Raw genomic sequence first — 16,383 nt, forward strand, 5'->3', positions numbered from 1 at the left:
ATAGTACCAGTTAAATGATTTTAAAAATATTATTTTATATATTTAAGTTTCGCTGCATAAGGGGCCGATCACAGCGAACGTGCTTTTTGCATTGAGAGGGGACTCTTTTGAATGGTTTACTAACGGCCGTGAGTGTTTTGCACACTGCTTATGCGCCCTGTGCGACTCGTGTTTTTGCCGTTGTGCGCTGTGTGCTCGCAGTTGAAATAAAAGTCAAGCTTGAGCAGAAAAAGTGCGTTACGTCAGTTGCGTCTTATTCATTCTTCAATCAAATGAAAGAAAAAACATACGATGGGAAAAAACAGCCTTTGCTGGTTCCCAAAAATGATCCAGTCAGTGTTTTCGTTTCGTATTCTAAATTTGTAATTTAAGTGAACAATATCTAGGGCAGAACTATCGATTTTATTCTTTTTGCTTAATAAAATTTATATTTCTATGCTGTTGGAAACACTGTAGGTGCGTGAAGATGTTCTGTTATTAATATATTCGCATGTTAAAATAAATCAGTATTTAAAGTGCAATATTTAATGTGTCAGACACAAAAAAAGACATGTCGATTATTTTTTTAATTATATAATAATTTAATATTAATTTGACCAGTTAACCGTTAATAATCGGTCAACGATCGGCAGTTGTCAGTTGCCAAAATTAACCAAAATGAGCATTCCTAAATGTAAAGCATTACTTAGCATAAAAAGTAACTATGTAACACAACTAGTTACTTTTTTGGGGATTAACTCAATATTGTAATGAATTACTTTCAAAAGTAACTTTCCCCAACGCTGGCAGTGGTGTAAAGTAACAAATTACTGTAATTGAGAAGTTTTTCTCAGAAATGGTTATTTACTTAGTAGTTATAAAAATGTGTACTTTTACTTGAGTACATTTTTTGTGCCGTATCAGTACTTTTACTCCAGTACATTCCTTCAACCTGTAGTCACTACTTTATTTTTTCCTGTCAATGTGGATTAGAAAAAATCAGTCCTGCAATTCCTGCCCATTCAAATCGCACCTAGAAAGTTTAATAAAAAAAAAAATTATAAATAAATTTTTAAAATAAATTAATTAATTAATTAAAAAAAAAGAAAAATAAATTAATTAAAAAATAAAAATAAATTAAAATCGCATTATACTGAACTACCTTAAGACACGCAGCAAACTGTTTGGAAGCATTAAAAGAGTCCAATAAGACGCTTTACACACATTGACTAAGAAACTATTCAGACTGAATGTCACTGATGAGAAGATGACAGATGTTTACTGTATGATGACCGAAATGGCCTTAAGCAATAAGTAAATGCACTACAGAATGTTATGTTTACACACACATGCACAAATAACATGTAAACGCCTCACTAAGAAGTCAGGCAAAACTAACAAGCTCTGTAACTTTCAATTGTAAAACTAAAGTTTTTTGGGTCCTTTTGGTAATTTTCCTTTGCCGTGCAATGAAAGACCCCATTAACTTTATCAGTAAGGACAAAACAAAGATAAATTACCTTTTTGTTTAGCAAAGTGAATCATACAGGTCTGGAGGGACTCGAGTTTTCTTTCTCTTAAGTGTTTGCCCACAATGCCAGCATTTCCACAAGCTGTGTTTAGGTTCTAACTTCAGTGAAATATCATGCCTACCTATTGGCCTCTCTTCACAGTAATTACAGTGTCCTATTACTTGCTTGCCCTCATTGGCAGAGGCACAGTTCTCTCCTGTATTAATTCATGCAGACTGCAAGCGAGGGGGGTTGTTTCTGTTAGAATGAAAGGCTGGCTGTCACTGGCCTCTCGGCGGTGCCATGGTTCTGCTTGTGCGAGCCTAAAGATCAAGGCCGGGCTTCACTAATCTGCACTGGAATGTGTCCGATTAATAAATATCAACTTGAAAGACCTTACGTGAGTCAATCAAATGTTATTGTGCGAGGCATGGATGAGTGTGAGGATGTTGAGTGTGTATAAGAAGTGGGGGTGGGACAGGGCAAACATCATGGGAAAAGCTTTTAGCCACGGCGCTGAGTTCTTAGCACTAATTAGGACAAAGGTAAGCTACAAAAAGCTTTTTCTAAAGGTGCGTCAGACAAAATCAAGCAGGGCTGGACATTATCTACCCTTTGGTGTTTGTCCACCACATAAAGAGTGCACAAATAGGCCTTTTACATAACCATCTTTCGCGATCTGAGCTTTTAACCCTCAGCTCAATACAACGTCTAGAAGCATTAACAACATATATATGAAAAAGCCTCGTTCACATCACTAATGTAAATTGCTGAGACAGAAAGGAGAAAAATGAGGCTTCCCCCACATAGCTTGAAACCATTGAACAAGGTCAAAAGATAGTTGTTATTATCTTCAAGGTACAGCTGGAGCTGTGGTCAACAAGCATGTTTATCTATTATGGATGTTACTGGGAGAGGCCCTCATGTCACTCCACACATACAGTGCATATCAAGTTGCTTATTAAAAAATACAGGCTTATTGGTTATGTGCTTGTTGTCATGTGGTCGGATTAGTGGCTAAACATTACTGAAGGAGGTGGTGGTGGTGGTGCTGTAGCTATCCTGAACTTTGGTTTTTGTACTGTTGCAGTGAAAGCCTATAAGCACATACTGAGCATAGTTCAGAGGAGGACAGTGGGGTGTCTGTTGACCTGACTTGACCATGTATTTGGACTTATTACAATGAATTAAGTGTGTTTGTTTATTTTTTTTACCTAATCTGTAACTGATAAACATACCAGTAGTTAAACCCAGACCTACCAACAGCATCACATTTCACCAAAAACTGTAAATGCTAATAATTTATTAGCTTTTACCACAACTTTTAACATAAAATTAAAGTGAAATTCTTAAATATTTAACTATTATCAAGTGTATTTAGAGGTTTATCTGCAGGTTTTATGATCATAATTAAGCCTTTATAACAACTTAAGAACAAGTAAAGAAAACTGCTGACAGGCGAACGATATATATATCTCTAAATGTTCATTTACAGCAAGCACAACATACGACCAACCAATGTCTATTATAGTTAGTTTTAAATCATTTAAATATCACAAGCTTAAATAGCTGTAACTTCTGATCATGTCTCATTAAAAAAGTGATCATTTTACATATCTACAGATTATTATTTCTATATATTTACCATGGAAGAAGATGAAACAAAAGTTGTTGTTTTTTTTTCTGTGAAATTGATTCAAATGACAGTTATCAATAAAAACAATAATGAATCTGCCAACTTAATTCAAAAAAAAAAACTATTTCCTTACTCCAGTGACATTTGGAGTACATTGTACATACCCACTGTACATACACTCTCAGAAATAAAGGTACGCAAGCTGTCACTGGGGTGGTACCTTTTCAAAAGGAACACATTTGTACTTGAAGGGTCCAAATTGATACCTCAAAAGTATATATTAGTAACTAGAATTTTTTAGGTACTAATATGTACCCCTGAGGTATTAATATGGACCTTTTAGGTACAAATTTGTACCTTTTGTAAAGGTACCACCCCAGTGACAGCTCGCGTACCTTTATTTCTGAGAGTGTATACATTTTTATGTTCATATCTATCTGCATACTTCTGATTTTTATTAGCAACCTGTACATATAATTATCCGTTGTAAATCTCTGTTCATAGTTAATACAACCTGTATATAATGTTCATAGTACATCCATCTGTAAATATCACCATAGTTTTTCTATAATTGCACTTTATAACTTATACTTATATCCTGCGCTTGCTGCTATCGCACTCCTGGTTAGACCTAAACAGAATTTCGTTACCTTGTACATAAAGACAATAAAGTTGAATATAATCTAATTTGTCCTTGTTTTAAGCATAAACTCACTTAATTTGTTCAATTTTAGACAAAACATGATTTTTTGAAACTTCCACCTCAGCTTAATGCAACTTGATTTAAAGAAAGACCCTCAAATATTTCACCCTGACAGACTGTCAGCTTTGTTATTGTTACTGACAGTTATTGAGACAGATTGGAGAGATAAACATTGTACATTCACTGACAAAAACACAAACAGATTACTAACAAAACCCCTCAAAATCCTAAAGATTAAGGATTTATTTCCTACTTTTCACTTATTCTACTAGGTCACATATGACCGACAATAGGAGAACGTTCATTATGGAGCTCCTGTTGCAAGCTCAAGGAAGTCTTCTCCCGTTCTGATTGGGTCAAACGACATTCTACTCCGGCCGACTGACCAATAAGCGATGACATCGGGACGGCGTCCAAGCGTTTAAAGCACTAACAACAATACGACAGAGCACGCCAACAAAAACACACCTTTATCGTCCAATCACCGACGAGAAGCGCTGGAGCTCATATGAAGCGAACTGGCTGCGAGCCCCGTCCAGCTGGCGAACACGTTTTACCGCTGAGGTATTGATATTACTGGAATCTGTGCCGTCTACCCGACGGCGACATTGATAAGCATATCGATTACCCTAACGGAGGATAACTAGCAAAAACGCGGCGTGCAAGAAATTTGCTTTACGTGAGGCGTTTGAAGGGAGGATTCACGCAAATTAATGTACATCCGCGTCCTGCTTAAAACCTTTCACTGGAATACAGAATGATATAACGTTATAATGTTACTGTTTACTGCCAGCCTCAAGTGTACAGTCACTTACGTTGCAGGTTCTTTAATACAATAAAAGTGAAAGGAGGTGCTGTCATTAGAATATATATCACTCTAGTGTTAAAAAGACATATAATGTTAGGTTTGTAACAACACAAATAAGAGATAAAAACGTATTTGTTTTAAATGGAACTGTCCGTTTGCCAGGCAATTTCTATATTTAGCGTACTAATTGAATGCAAGCAGGTCTAAACTTAACAATACGAGGTTAAATGTGTGTTAAATCTGTGAACAGTTCACCATTTGAAGCAAATGAAAATCTTTGAGTGTATGAAAGACAGTAATGAAATGAGTGATGTGAAAAACATAACATTAATCTCTATGACTAGGCTATTTAAATTGTTAAATGGCACTTATTGTTTAGTTGATGAGTTCAAGCTTGAGCCTTGAGCCCCTCTCAGACCGTAAGATCCCCGTCAGAGTTCCGGGCAAAATAAACATTTTTCGATTTAAAATGCCAATAATTAGAATAAGTAATACATAGTCCAGGATCTGACGGTGTCATGTTGCATTTAGTATCATTTACTAGAAAAAAAAAATACCTAAAGCGGCGACTTTATCCCTATTCTAAACTGCAGGACGGGGAGATTTTGTAAAGCCAATTTCAACTGGCTTAAAGGGGAAAAAATAACACGATTGACATATTTATTTTTGCTACACCATAACAATTAAGAGCCTAAATCAACACCAACTTTAACGCAACAGTAACAACTGACTGCGTCCGATTTCCTCCTGGTACTCTCTGTCCCTGTTCAGACAGCATATGGCACTTGGACCGACACACTTTTCCTGAACGAATCAACACTTTACAAGCAGCTATCGGAAGGCACTGTTTTTGGAAGTTGTGAGTTGTAAACTTTTCTTTCTGTCCCATTGAGATCAGTGGAGCAAATGAACAGTGGCGAAATCGAAGCAAAACGCGTTACCTTGAGATTCTGATAGGCTTCCAGCGTCCGGATGGCCGTGTCGGTTAGTTTGACGTGAAAGATGGTTTTGTTGGGAATGCTTTTATTAATCTTTCCACAGGAGAGTCCATACCGATGCTCCTGTCTCAACGCTGCCATGTCTGGAACTGAGGTGAACTGGCGACATTCTCGTCCAAACGTCACTCTCTGCCGGGCGGGGCTACGAGACAGCGTTGTGGCGACGTCATAAACACACACACAAACACGCGCGCGCGCACACACTCAATGTGCATGTGCATTTCACTATTAAACCTACGGAACTGACATCTCCGCTTTTTAATAATACGGTAATGTAATAGAGATAAATATATCGAGGGGTGGACTTAGTAATTTGGGGGCCACAAGCAATTCCATGTATGAGGCCCTAACATTAAAACTCTCTTTCTATGTATAGATATTTCTTTCTTCTGTAGATTCGTTTTATGTTTTATTTTTTATTTTTTTTGTAAATAAACTACATGTTAAAAATATATTTTATGTGGAACCTTTATCTTCTTAATGTAAACTTAAATACAATAAACAACTTCACAAAATAGCTATATGTACAGGTAATTAGCCATATTCGTGATTAGATAGTAATATTTGCATGTGCAGTACCAAAGAAATGTTCTACTATTCAGGGGGGGCCCAGGTTTTAAAAAGAAGTAATACAGGTAAAATATGGTTATAGACACATTTTACAACATATGATAGAAAATTATTAAAAAAGCTACATGATTAATGCTTCTTGGCATTGGTCGGGGCCCCCAATTCCCCGGGGCCCTAAGCGGCTGCTTACCTACAGTAGCTTATTGGTTAAATCAGCCCTATATATATATATATATATATATATATATATATATATATATATATATATATATATATATATATATATATATGGGTAATTAGGCAAGTTATTGTATAACGATGGTTTGTTCTGTAGACTATTGAAAAAATATATAGCTTAAGGTGGCTCTGCAGTGAGCACCACTTAAAAAATTTTGACCTTAAAATGGTGTTTGAAAATAATAACGCCTTCAATTCTAACTAAAATAAAACAAATAAGACTTTCTCCGGTAGAAAAAAATATTATTATAAATAATATTAAAATTCAAAGGGGGGCTAATAATTCTGACTTTAACTGTGTGTGTATGTATATATATATATATATATATATATATATATATAGGTTTTGCTCATCAGAAGTATTTTGTAATTTAAAATATTTAAATTACTTTTTATGACAATACAGGCCAGAACAAGAATATTATTTCACCTATATTTTGACATTTTATTTTCACAAAAGTTATGTGAAGTGTTAGACTAGACATTTTACCTGAATTTAATGTACAAAATGACAGACTTGCATACTAAATGTTGACATTTCTAAATGTACATGGTCTGGTTTTTTTCTTTGAAAGTGGACGTTTTTTGCAGTTATTCCCCTCATTTTCTATTTAACTACATTTTAGTGACTTTTTAAGCACTATTTTTCTGGATTAGCATGTCGAATGGTCATCATAACTATACTTTTTGATGTACCAAAACATTTCCTAAAGATTTAGAATAAAGAAACATGAAAAAAAAAACTTATTTAAACTTATTATTTTTAAAATACAAATTTAGCACATCATATATCTTTAGAAATAAATTATTCTGCTAAAGGTTTTATTTAAAAACGGTTTAGTCCATTGTCATTTATTAGGCAAATAATAAACTGGCCAGCACGTTTAAATTTCCTCAGTCAGAATTTGGCCATTTAAATAATAAAAAAATAAAACATAATAATAAAGCATCCCAATTTCTCTAGCCTCTCTTGTAAAAATGTAAATTTGAAAATTCATGAATGACAACAATAGCCTAATTTAGTATTAAAATTAACTTTAATATGCTTCAAAATTAACTTTTGTTGCTTTACACCTTTTATATTGGTCTATTTTCTTTCAAGAATAAGGTCAGAAATTTAGAATAAGAGTTAATTGTCAAATGTTTTTTCTATTTAACAACAATGCAGTCACCCAGTCATGAAAGATGTCTTCACTTACAGTACATCATATTTTCCATCTTAAAGCTTTCTTCGATGGGTTATTTTCACTATTTATGATAGCATATCAGTCAAAATAGGACAAATGAGCTCATGTGGGACAAATTCTGGACCTTTGTCAGTGGAGGGTGGGTCTTTAGAACCACCCAAACCCCCCCTGGCTATGTGCCTGTATATGTGCATATGTATTCTAATTAAGTTTATACTAAAAACAAGTTAATTCATAAATAAATACAAAAAGACAATTTTTGCACTATAGCTATATAAATATGCTTAGTACAAATCATTTATAATCTTATTAAATTACAACATATACTGTAGATACTTAAAGAGATAAGTTGGAACAGATAAAAGCTAAAGGTTTATATAACAAGGTAAAATGTAATTGTAAACCAAACACTGATATACCATCAAGTCATCTGAAAAATCTGAATTTCACGTCCGAAGAAAACTGCATGTCAAATCCGCTTTTCCAGTAGCATATCAAATAAAAAACAAATATTCTCCTGAAATAAGTCAGTTGAAAAACAACGGCTATCAGTCTGAGATAAAGCAAGCAAATATGAGTATGTCTGAGAGAGCTTCATTGTAGCGGCAATTGCAAGTCTTGAAGATTACAAGGTATTAAAGAAATGTCCTGTGAACAAAATGATGAGGGAAAAGCTCAGACTGTCATTTTAAACACGATGGAAAATGTGCATACAGAAAAACGATTCACTTAATCTAGCCAGGCAATCATCTGCACCTTTTAAGCTTGCAAACAGATGAAGTGAAATGGACAGTGAGCGGGAAAAATAGAGAATTTAGGTTAATTGGAAGACATAATCCCCAACAGACAAGGTGCTTGGGCCTTTGGATTAAGGAGCTCTCTCTCATAGTCTCTAATGGAAACTCTACTTGCCATATGGCTGTCTGAGATACAGGGACATCTGAAGCCGGCTGGATGAAAAAAAATCTATAATATATGCTACTTCAGATTGTGCTTACAGGAATTGCTTTGGAAAATTATGCCATCTTACATTAAATATACTGTACACATGCATTCATGTTCTATTAGGCAGATATCCATTAATGAAGTGTCAAAGTTGTACTGTAAATAGTGATTTAAGTACATGAGATTCACTGGGGTAGTGCAGCAAAAAAAAAAAAATATATATATATATATATATTAAAATTTTATAGCCTTGAATCTTAAACAGTTTGTGATCTGAGATTCATTAGCATCTACTTTAAAGGGCACCTATGGTAAAAAATCTACTTTTCAAGCTGTTTGGACAGACATATGTGCATGTATGGTGTATAGACTGTCATATTGGGGTGATATAAACACACTCAGTGCTTTTTTTTTTCAATTTAACAACATAAAAAACGGTGGACCAATTGGAGCTGTTTTCAAATCGACCGCTACCTGACGTAGGAGAGCGGTCCCCCTGCCCACCAATATTGATTGACAGGCACGTCATTATATCCTCAGTTTGTTAATTCACGTCCGCCATTTTCAGCGTGAGTCGAAGCGATATCACTAAAGGAACACCCTAGCTCTATTTTTAGATGCAGGGCTCATTGGGCTCAACACAAGATCAATATTCTCCACATTATCGCTCTAATCGGAATTATTGGTTGTATCTTTAGGTAGGTTTGCAAACATGTGTACTCATTGAGTCTACCTTATACTTCAGCCGTTTGCATTTCTCGCAATCCCAGAAGCTCCCTGTGATCTTAACTAGCATGCGTTTTAGAATTCTAAACACTCAAGGTACACTCAAGTCGACGGCTGGGCGCCGCGGACCGCTGCAGAAACCTATGTTTAGAATTCAAAAATGCGTGGCGCGACGATTCGGGACACTTCATGTCTCTGCCGCGCTACAGAGAGTGTCTGGTGTGCCGTGTTGCGGCTTCGATCGGCGCATCCGGTGCCTCAGTTAAAGTTAATTCAGTGTGCATGGTTATTAGTCTTGGTGTACAAGCTCGGCACTTGAAACTAGCACACAGTTGGCTGTAAAACTGTACAAAGACACAAATGATTTTGTACTCTCTGCTTGGTCTGTATCAGAGTCATACATGTACGACTGAATGGTGATCCTCTCTCTCCTTCTCCGTCTGCCTGTCAGACTCTTGCAAACGCAGAGCGGGTGAGCTCATGGCCCCGCCCCCTTGTTACGTTGGCGGGAAGCCGAAACTAATTTACATGTGAAGCAACACACCCATAAATCAGCGAACTGTGGACACGCCCCCAACATGACACTTTTTAACACATAATAATAAAAAAATCTGAATTGTGTTTTAAACTGAACCTAAACTGGCACACTCAGAAGAACCATAATATTAATATTAAATCATAAAAAAGAGGTAAACTATGTGCCCTTTAAAAGATGGTTTGGGGATTTCACATTTAGCGAGAGAATCTCTCAAAGCTGGCACGATTTCCCCAGTATGTAATCTTCAGTTGATAGATTTAAGCATGCCAAGTTGATAAACTAAGATTGGCCTTTTATATAAAATCCCATGAAGATATTTCCCCCTTCAAAGTGTAATCCTACACTGTAAAACCCAAAAAGTAACTCAAACTATTTGAGGAAACCGATTGCAACAAACCATTCATTCACTTTATTTTCGGCTTTGTCTTTAGTAATCCGGGGTCGCCACAGCGAAATGAACCGCCAACTTATCCAGCACGTTTTTACGCAGCGGATGCCCTTCCAGCCACAACCCATCTCTGGGAAACACACTCATTCACACATACACTCATACACTACGGACAATTTAGCCTACCCAATTCACCTGTACCGCATGTCTTTGGACTGTGGGGGAAACCGGAGCACCCGGAGGAAACCCACGCGAACACAGGGAGAACATGCAAACTCCACACAGAATCGCCAACTGAGTCGAGGCTCGAACCAGCGACCATCTTGCTGTGAGGTGACAGCACTACCTACTGCGCCACTGCATTGCCCTGCAACAAACCATTTGACTTAAAAAAAATTATCTATGAGTACTGTGAACTTACTCTATTTAAGTTGAAGTAATGAGGTATTTAATGACCTCATTACCTTCAACAATGAGTTCAAAACTCTTTTCAAATGAGTAGAATTAACTTTCAGTAAATTTTGAGTTAACTACACTCATTTCATTTGATAAAGTTGACTGTTGGGTTTTATATTCTTTCAAATTCTAGGTTGCTTGTTCATCAACACTACTCCACCATAGCTGTTTAAGATCCAGGTTAAAAAAGAAATCAATCCTTAAATTCACTCATGCCATAAACAGTGCCAACCACCTCTAGAGAATGCAGAAAACAAATACAACTCTCTAGAGTGCTTTAACCGTAGAGACATAACCAAGATCAACATTATCAAAGCTGAACATGAAGTCACATCTCTGTGCATTTACAGTTCAGTAATGATGTGACACTGTTAAATGGGGCAAGAATTTAACGTTTATTATGTTTTGCTCATATTTTGACATGTACAAGCAGTCCATATGCTGCCAAGTGTAAATGATTGATTGCTGTATATGAGTGTGTTTTTAATGTAAGTGTAAAACAAAGGACATGATTGGAAATGCTTGTCTTGTCTTGAAATTATCCATGGCTCATTGATGTTTCATTTACACTTGGCATGTCACAAACCTGGAAAAACCTGTTCATGTTTTCAGAGTGTTATTTTCGGTCAATGCTGTTCCAGTCATCGGAATATAGGAAAGCTTTTTCATGTTCATGGTGTTTGCAATTCGTTCTGTCAATAGATTCAATTTCCATTTTGATCTTTACGCTTTACTTACACTATTTTAGCATTTTAAAGTGTGGGGTAAGTAATATTTATTTATTTATGTATTGATTGATTGATCGATCAAAGTTTTGAATAGTTACCAAAAATAAATAAATGCGTAAACAAATAAATAAATGTCTCTTGATCAAATTTCTGTTTATGAAGTAGGCAAGAAAATGTCTGTTTTTAAAGAAATATTTAGCAAGACAACAGTTTTCAACACTGATAATAAGATTTTCTTTTTATTTTATTAATTTTAAACAGGCGGCACAGTGGCGCAGTGGGTAGCGTGGTCGCCTCACAGCAAGAAGATCGCTTGCTTGAGGCTCGGCTGGGTCAGTTGACATTTCTGTGTGGAGTTCTCCCTGTGTTTGTGTAGGTTTCACCTACAACTCTTAAGACATAAGGTATAGGTGAATTGGGTAAGCAAAATTGTCCGTACACTCTCAGAAATAAAGGTACGGAAGCTTTTACTTGGGCAGTACCTTTTTAAAAGGTACATATTTGTACATGAAGGGTCCATAATGGTACCTCAAAGGTACTTTATAGGTACATTTGGGCACTAATATGCACCTTTAAGGTACCACTGTGGACTATTTGGGTACAAATATGTATCTATTAAAAAAGGTACTGCCCCAGTAACAGCTCCTGTACCTTTTATTTCTGAGAGTAAAGTGTATCTGTGTGAATGAGAGTGTATGGGTGTTTCCCAATGATGGGTTGCAGCTGGAAGGGCATCCACTGCGTAAAACATATGCTGGAGTAAGGACTAAGCCAAAAAAAAAAAATTAATGAATAATTTTGAGCAGTAAATCATTCATTCTTTTAGTCATTCATTCATTCATTCATTCATTCATTCATTCATTCATTCATTCATTTTCTTTTTGGCTTAGTCCCTTAATTAATCTGGGGTCACCACAGAGGAATGAACCGCCAACCGCCAACCGCCAGCATATGTTTTTACACAGTGGACGCCCTTTCAGCTGCAACCCATCACTGGGAAACATCCATACACACTTACACTATGGACAATTTAGCTTACCCAATTCACCTATACCACGTCTTTGGACTTGTGAGGGAAACCAGAGCACCCAGAGCAAAACCACGGGGAGAATATGCAAACTCCACACAGAAATGCCAACTGAGCCAGCCGGAGCTCGAACCAGCGACCTTCTTGCTGTGAGGCAATTGTGCTACCATCTTTGCCACCGTGCTGCCCAGCAGTAAATCAAATGACAGTAATTTATGAAGAATCGTGTGACACTAAAGACTAAAATTATTTGTTTTGTCATCATGAATAAATTTAATATGTATATTTAAAAATGTAAAATAAAAAACATTTAAAATTTTAAATAAAAAAATTATAAAATGTAATATTAAAAAATATATTAATATTAAGATATACACTTTCACAATACATCAAATATGATAAATAAGCAAATATATACAGTCTTAGTCAGCATAAGAGAAATATGACTAAATAAAATTACTGAACCCAAACTTCACATTTTCTAAATTAGTAAAACGTTCAGCATCTACTCCCAGCAAACAATTTTGTGTTTAAAAGACGTCTGATATACATCTAAATGTAGACAGCATATAAACGTAAACAAGGCTAAACTTGGGCTGTTGGTGAAAATCTAATAGACATCGAAGAATATCCCAAAACTAGACTAGTCATCAAATAGACAGATTAGACAGATTTTATATGTGCAGTCTTTCTTTTCTGTTTATTTGATGACTAGTCTAGTTTTGGCCTATTCTTAGACGTCTAGTAGATTTTCACTGACAGCCAAAGTTTAGCCCTGCTTTAGCCAAGATGACTAAGTTTAGACGTCTATTATTTTAAAAACAAAAAATGCTTGCTTGGGCTGAGATAAATAATAATTCTGTATTATATTTTAAGTCAAAATAACAGGAATAACATCCAGTCCCTGAGGTCCTCTTATTGGTGGACGCATACACGGAAACAGCATTATGGGACGACGTGATGAAGTCATTAAGAAGCTTACAGACGTAGGGGCAGATTAGATTTTGCTCTTCTAATCCAACAGATTATCAGTGCACACAACTCTACTGACCAGTAGGGCTTCACATTTCAACACAATCCTCATGCACTGATCATTTCTTGCATCTTTCGATAACAGAACATCTCTCGAAACAACACGTTCCCTGCAAAACATTCATAAAAGGACTGTTTTACCAGTGCTGCGGGAGATGGACTGGCTACAGATGGGATTTATGTCATGCGGAGATGCATGTCCATGACAATTCTATTAGAGTCCATGTGGACACCATGCTTTAGAAAATACTACACGCTGTTACTAATGGATGCAGGTGCTCATCGGCTTGGCAGTTGAGCAGCAGCGACATCAATTTTTACAGACTTGGCGTTTATCGTGTGCTTGGAAGATATTCAACACTTTTAGGAAAATAAATGGTATCCTTAGCACCGTGTGGGGACATGGAGCCAGAAGCTGGAGATCCAGAGGAGACAACATTGAAAACTGAGATGTTTGAGATATCAGAAGATCCGAAAAGTGAAGAAACTGTTTTGCAGCCCTGGGAGGAACCAATAATGGAGTTGCAGAAAATGAATATCACTGAAAAGGAGATCGAGAAGAAAATAGCAGAAGTGGATGAAGAAGGAAGTGAGGAAAGAGATGAAATGGAGAATAAAGAGGCAGATGAGAGCGAAGAAGAGTTTGCCGAAAGCTTTACAGATGCTAATGCCTCCACCAGTTACCCAACAAATGAGCCCAATACTTCAAATACCCACATCAGCCCTCCTAAATCCAATGAATCAGACATGGAGGACAGAGGAAAACTGTCTAAGACTCCCAGCTTTGGGAAAATGGTTCGATTTAAGGAAATTGAAGCGGTGGAGGAAAGGGACACCTCAGACGACACTCTTTTTCCAGACTTTGACATGGAAGAGTGGACCTCCAGCAGCTTTGAGGAACTTTTTCTGGCAGACGACTGGAAGGACATTACAGGTGAGATGTTCATGTGGTCATATAAATATGAAACACTCAAGAATTCAACTGTTTACCTGGAAATCATGTTGAAAATCCTCTAAATGTTATATTTGTGCTACACTGCAAGTTCCAAAAAGGTTCACAGTGAGGCTACAGATTAGAAAAAACAATGACAACCCTGCCCCCCCAAAATAAAGGTAAAATTCTTGAAGTGGACTGGACGTTGCTGAGACATTTTATTTCAGAATGTTGATAAACTTCCTACTGAAATGGATTATTAAATAGGGGGTGGGGCTTTCTTTTTACACATCATTCACACATAGCCATTTAACAGAAAGAGAGGCATAGTTACGAATTTTGTTGCTGAAGCCGTCAAACTGATATCAGGATCACCACTCCAAACATGAAAGCAGATGGTCAGATTTTGATTGAAGATTACCAAAACAAACTTTTTTTTTTTCTTTTTTTTGTGGATTAACTTTCATGGATTTACTGTTTATCTAAAGTATAACAATGTGCACTAGATAAAAAGACATTCTAAGTTACATTCTCACACCGACTTTAAAACTATATTTATTTTGCCTGTGGTCACATTGACCATTGTTCTGCAAATTCGAGTAAGTGAAATGCAAAAAATGTAATAGGAATGTCAAGTTAAAGATTTCTCCACTTAAATGTCCCAGTTGGGTCAAAGCTAGTCACATGGATTCAGTGCAATGACCAACTTTTTTTTTAAAGATGCCTAAAAATAAAGGTAGTTTCTTGGCATTGATGGTTCCCTAAAGATCGCTTACCACCCATAGAAACTTTCCATTGCACAAAACACAAAAAAAAAATAAAAATTAGAATATTAAAATGTATTTCACACTGACAACAAAGGGGCTCTTTGAGGAACTCAAAATAATATTCGATTATAATGCTTTAAAAGTTCCATTTTGGAATGTTTATATTGAGCAAAATAGGAGTTATATTGATTTCATACAACTGTACACTATTGACAATACACAGTAGACTAATTTTTGCTTGTTATTGCACGATTAGTATGAAGGACATTGAAATAATTTAAAGATGCATAATTTAAAGATGTAAAGTGCTCAGCAAAAAATATTTCTGTGAAATTGAACAAAGCAGATTACATAGATATATTTCTTAAAATAATATGCTAGTCACTAAATATCTTTAGAAATATAAAGTTAATACTTTTAAATTCATGCGAAATATTGGTGAAAAAAATTACAAACTACAAAATTTCAACAAAATATTATACATTTTTTTGCTTCTCTTGAATATTGCTCTATTTTAAATATTTTATTGAATAGTTTCCCTAACATATACATTCATGTGTACTTATTTTGGACCGTTATCATAAGTTATTTTGTTAGATAAGCTCCAGATTTGGTTTCTGTATTGACTAATTTAATGTATATGCACAAACATAATATTGTAAAGCTTCCTATAGAAAATAATAACTTAAATGAGAGATTTGTGAGGGGTGCACTCATAAATGCTGAGCACTGGCATTAATTGTTAAACAAAAAAAAAAAAAAAAAAAAAAAAAACATAATATTAACCTAAATATTTCAATCATGCAGGTTATTTAGTGAACAAAAAATATATAGAGATTATTAAAATGTTCTTCACAACAATACAAACATAGTTTATTTAATATCAGGCCAGTTGACTTTGGGGAACAATAATTGGTTGTTCTGTGCAATAAATAACCTTTATTTCTTTATTTTTGCTATTATGCTAGCTGATTACTTGCATGCTTTGGTTGCTGGATTTGCATGTGATGGCAGTGTGCTGATGTCTCTAAAAGTAAAGTCTTATTTCACCTCAATATTACAATTCTGTCATCACTTATTCACCTTATGTTTTTCCAACTCAAGAAAAATGTTTGTGTTTTGTTGTCCAAACATTAAAAGTCAATGGAGTCCAATGTTGTTTTGAGCATCATTGACTTTCATTATATAGACAAAAACAGCTCTTCTTTCTGTT

At 35.6% G+C, this 16,383-nt stretch overlaps 2 protein-coding genes across 2 annotated transcripts in view; one reads left to right on the plus strand and one right to left on the minus strand.

Annotated features, from left to right (window-relative positions):
• The window catches only part of LOC130245253 (RNA polymerase II elongation factor ELL), an 82,405-nt gene extending 76,662 nt beyond the window's left edge, over nt 1-5,743 (minus strand). The window contains exon 1 of the mRNA XM_056477878.1: nt 5,579-5,743. Coding sequence (XP_056333853.1) covers nt 5,579-5,716 — 138 coding nt within the window. The 5' untranslated portion in view covers nt 5,717-5,743. The remainder of the gene's footprint in view (nt 1-5,578) is intronic.
• A 5,590-nt stretch (nt 5,744-11,333) lies between these two features.
• The window catches only part of fkbp16 (FKBP prolyl isomerase 16), a 97,790-nt gene continuing 92,740 nt past the window's right edge, over nt 11,334-16,383 (plus strand). The window contains exons 1-2 of the mRNA XM_056478442.1: nt 11,334-11,446; nt 13,555-14,403. Coding sequence (XP_056334417.1) covers nt 13,845-14,403 — 559 coding nt within the window. The 5' untranslated portion in view covers nt 11,334-11,446; nt 13,555-13,844. The remainder of the gene's footprint in view (nt 11,447-13,554; nt 14,404-16,383) is intronic.

Source organism: Danio aesculapii, chromosome 18 (genome assembly GCF_903798145.1).
Source record: "Danio aesculapii chromosome 18, fDanAes4.1, whole genome shotgun sequence".
NCBI lineage: Eukaryota > Metazoa > Chordata > Actinopteri > Cypriniformes > Danionidae > Danio > Danio aesculapii.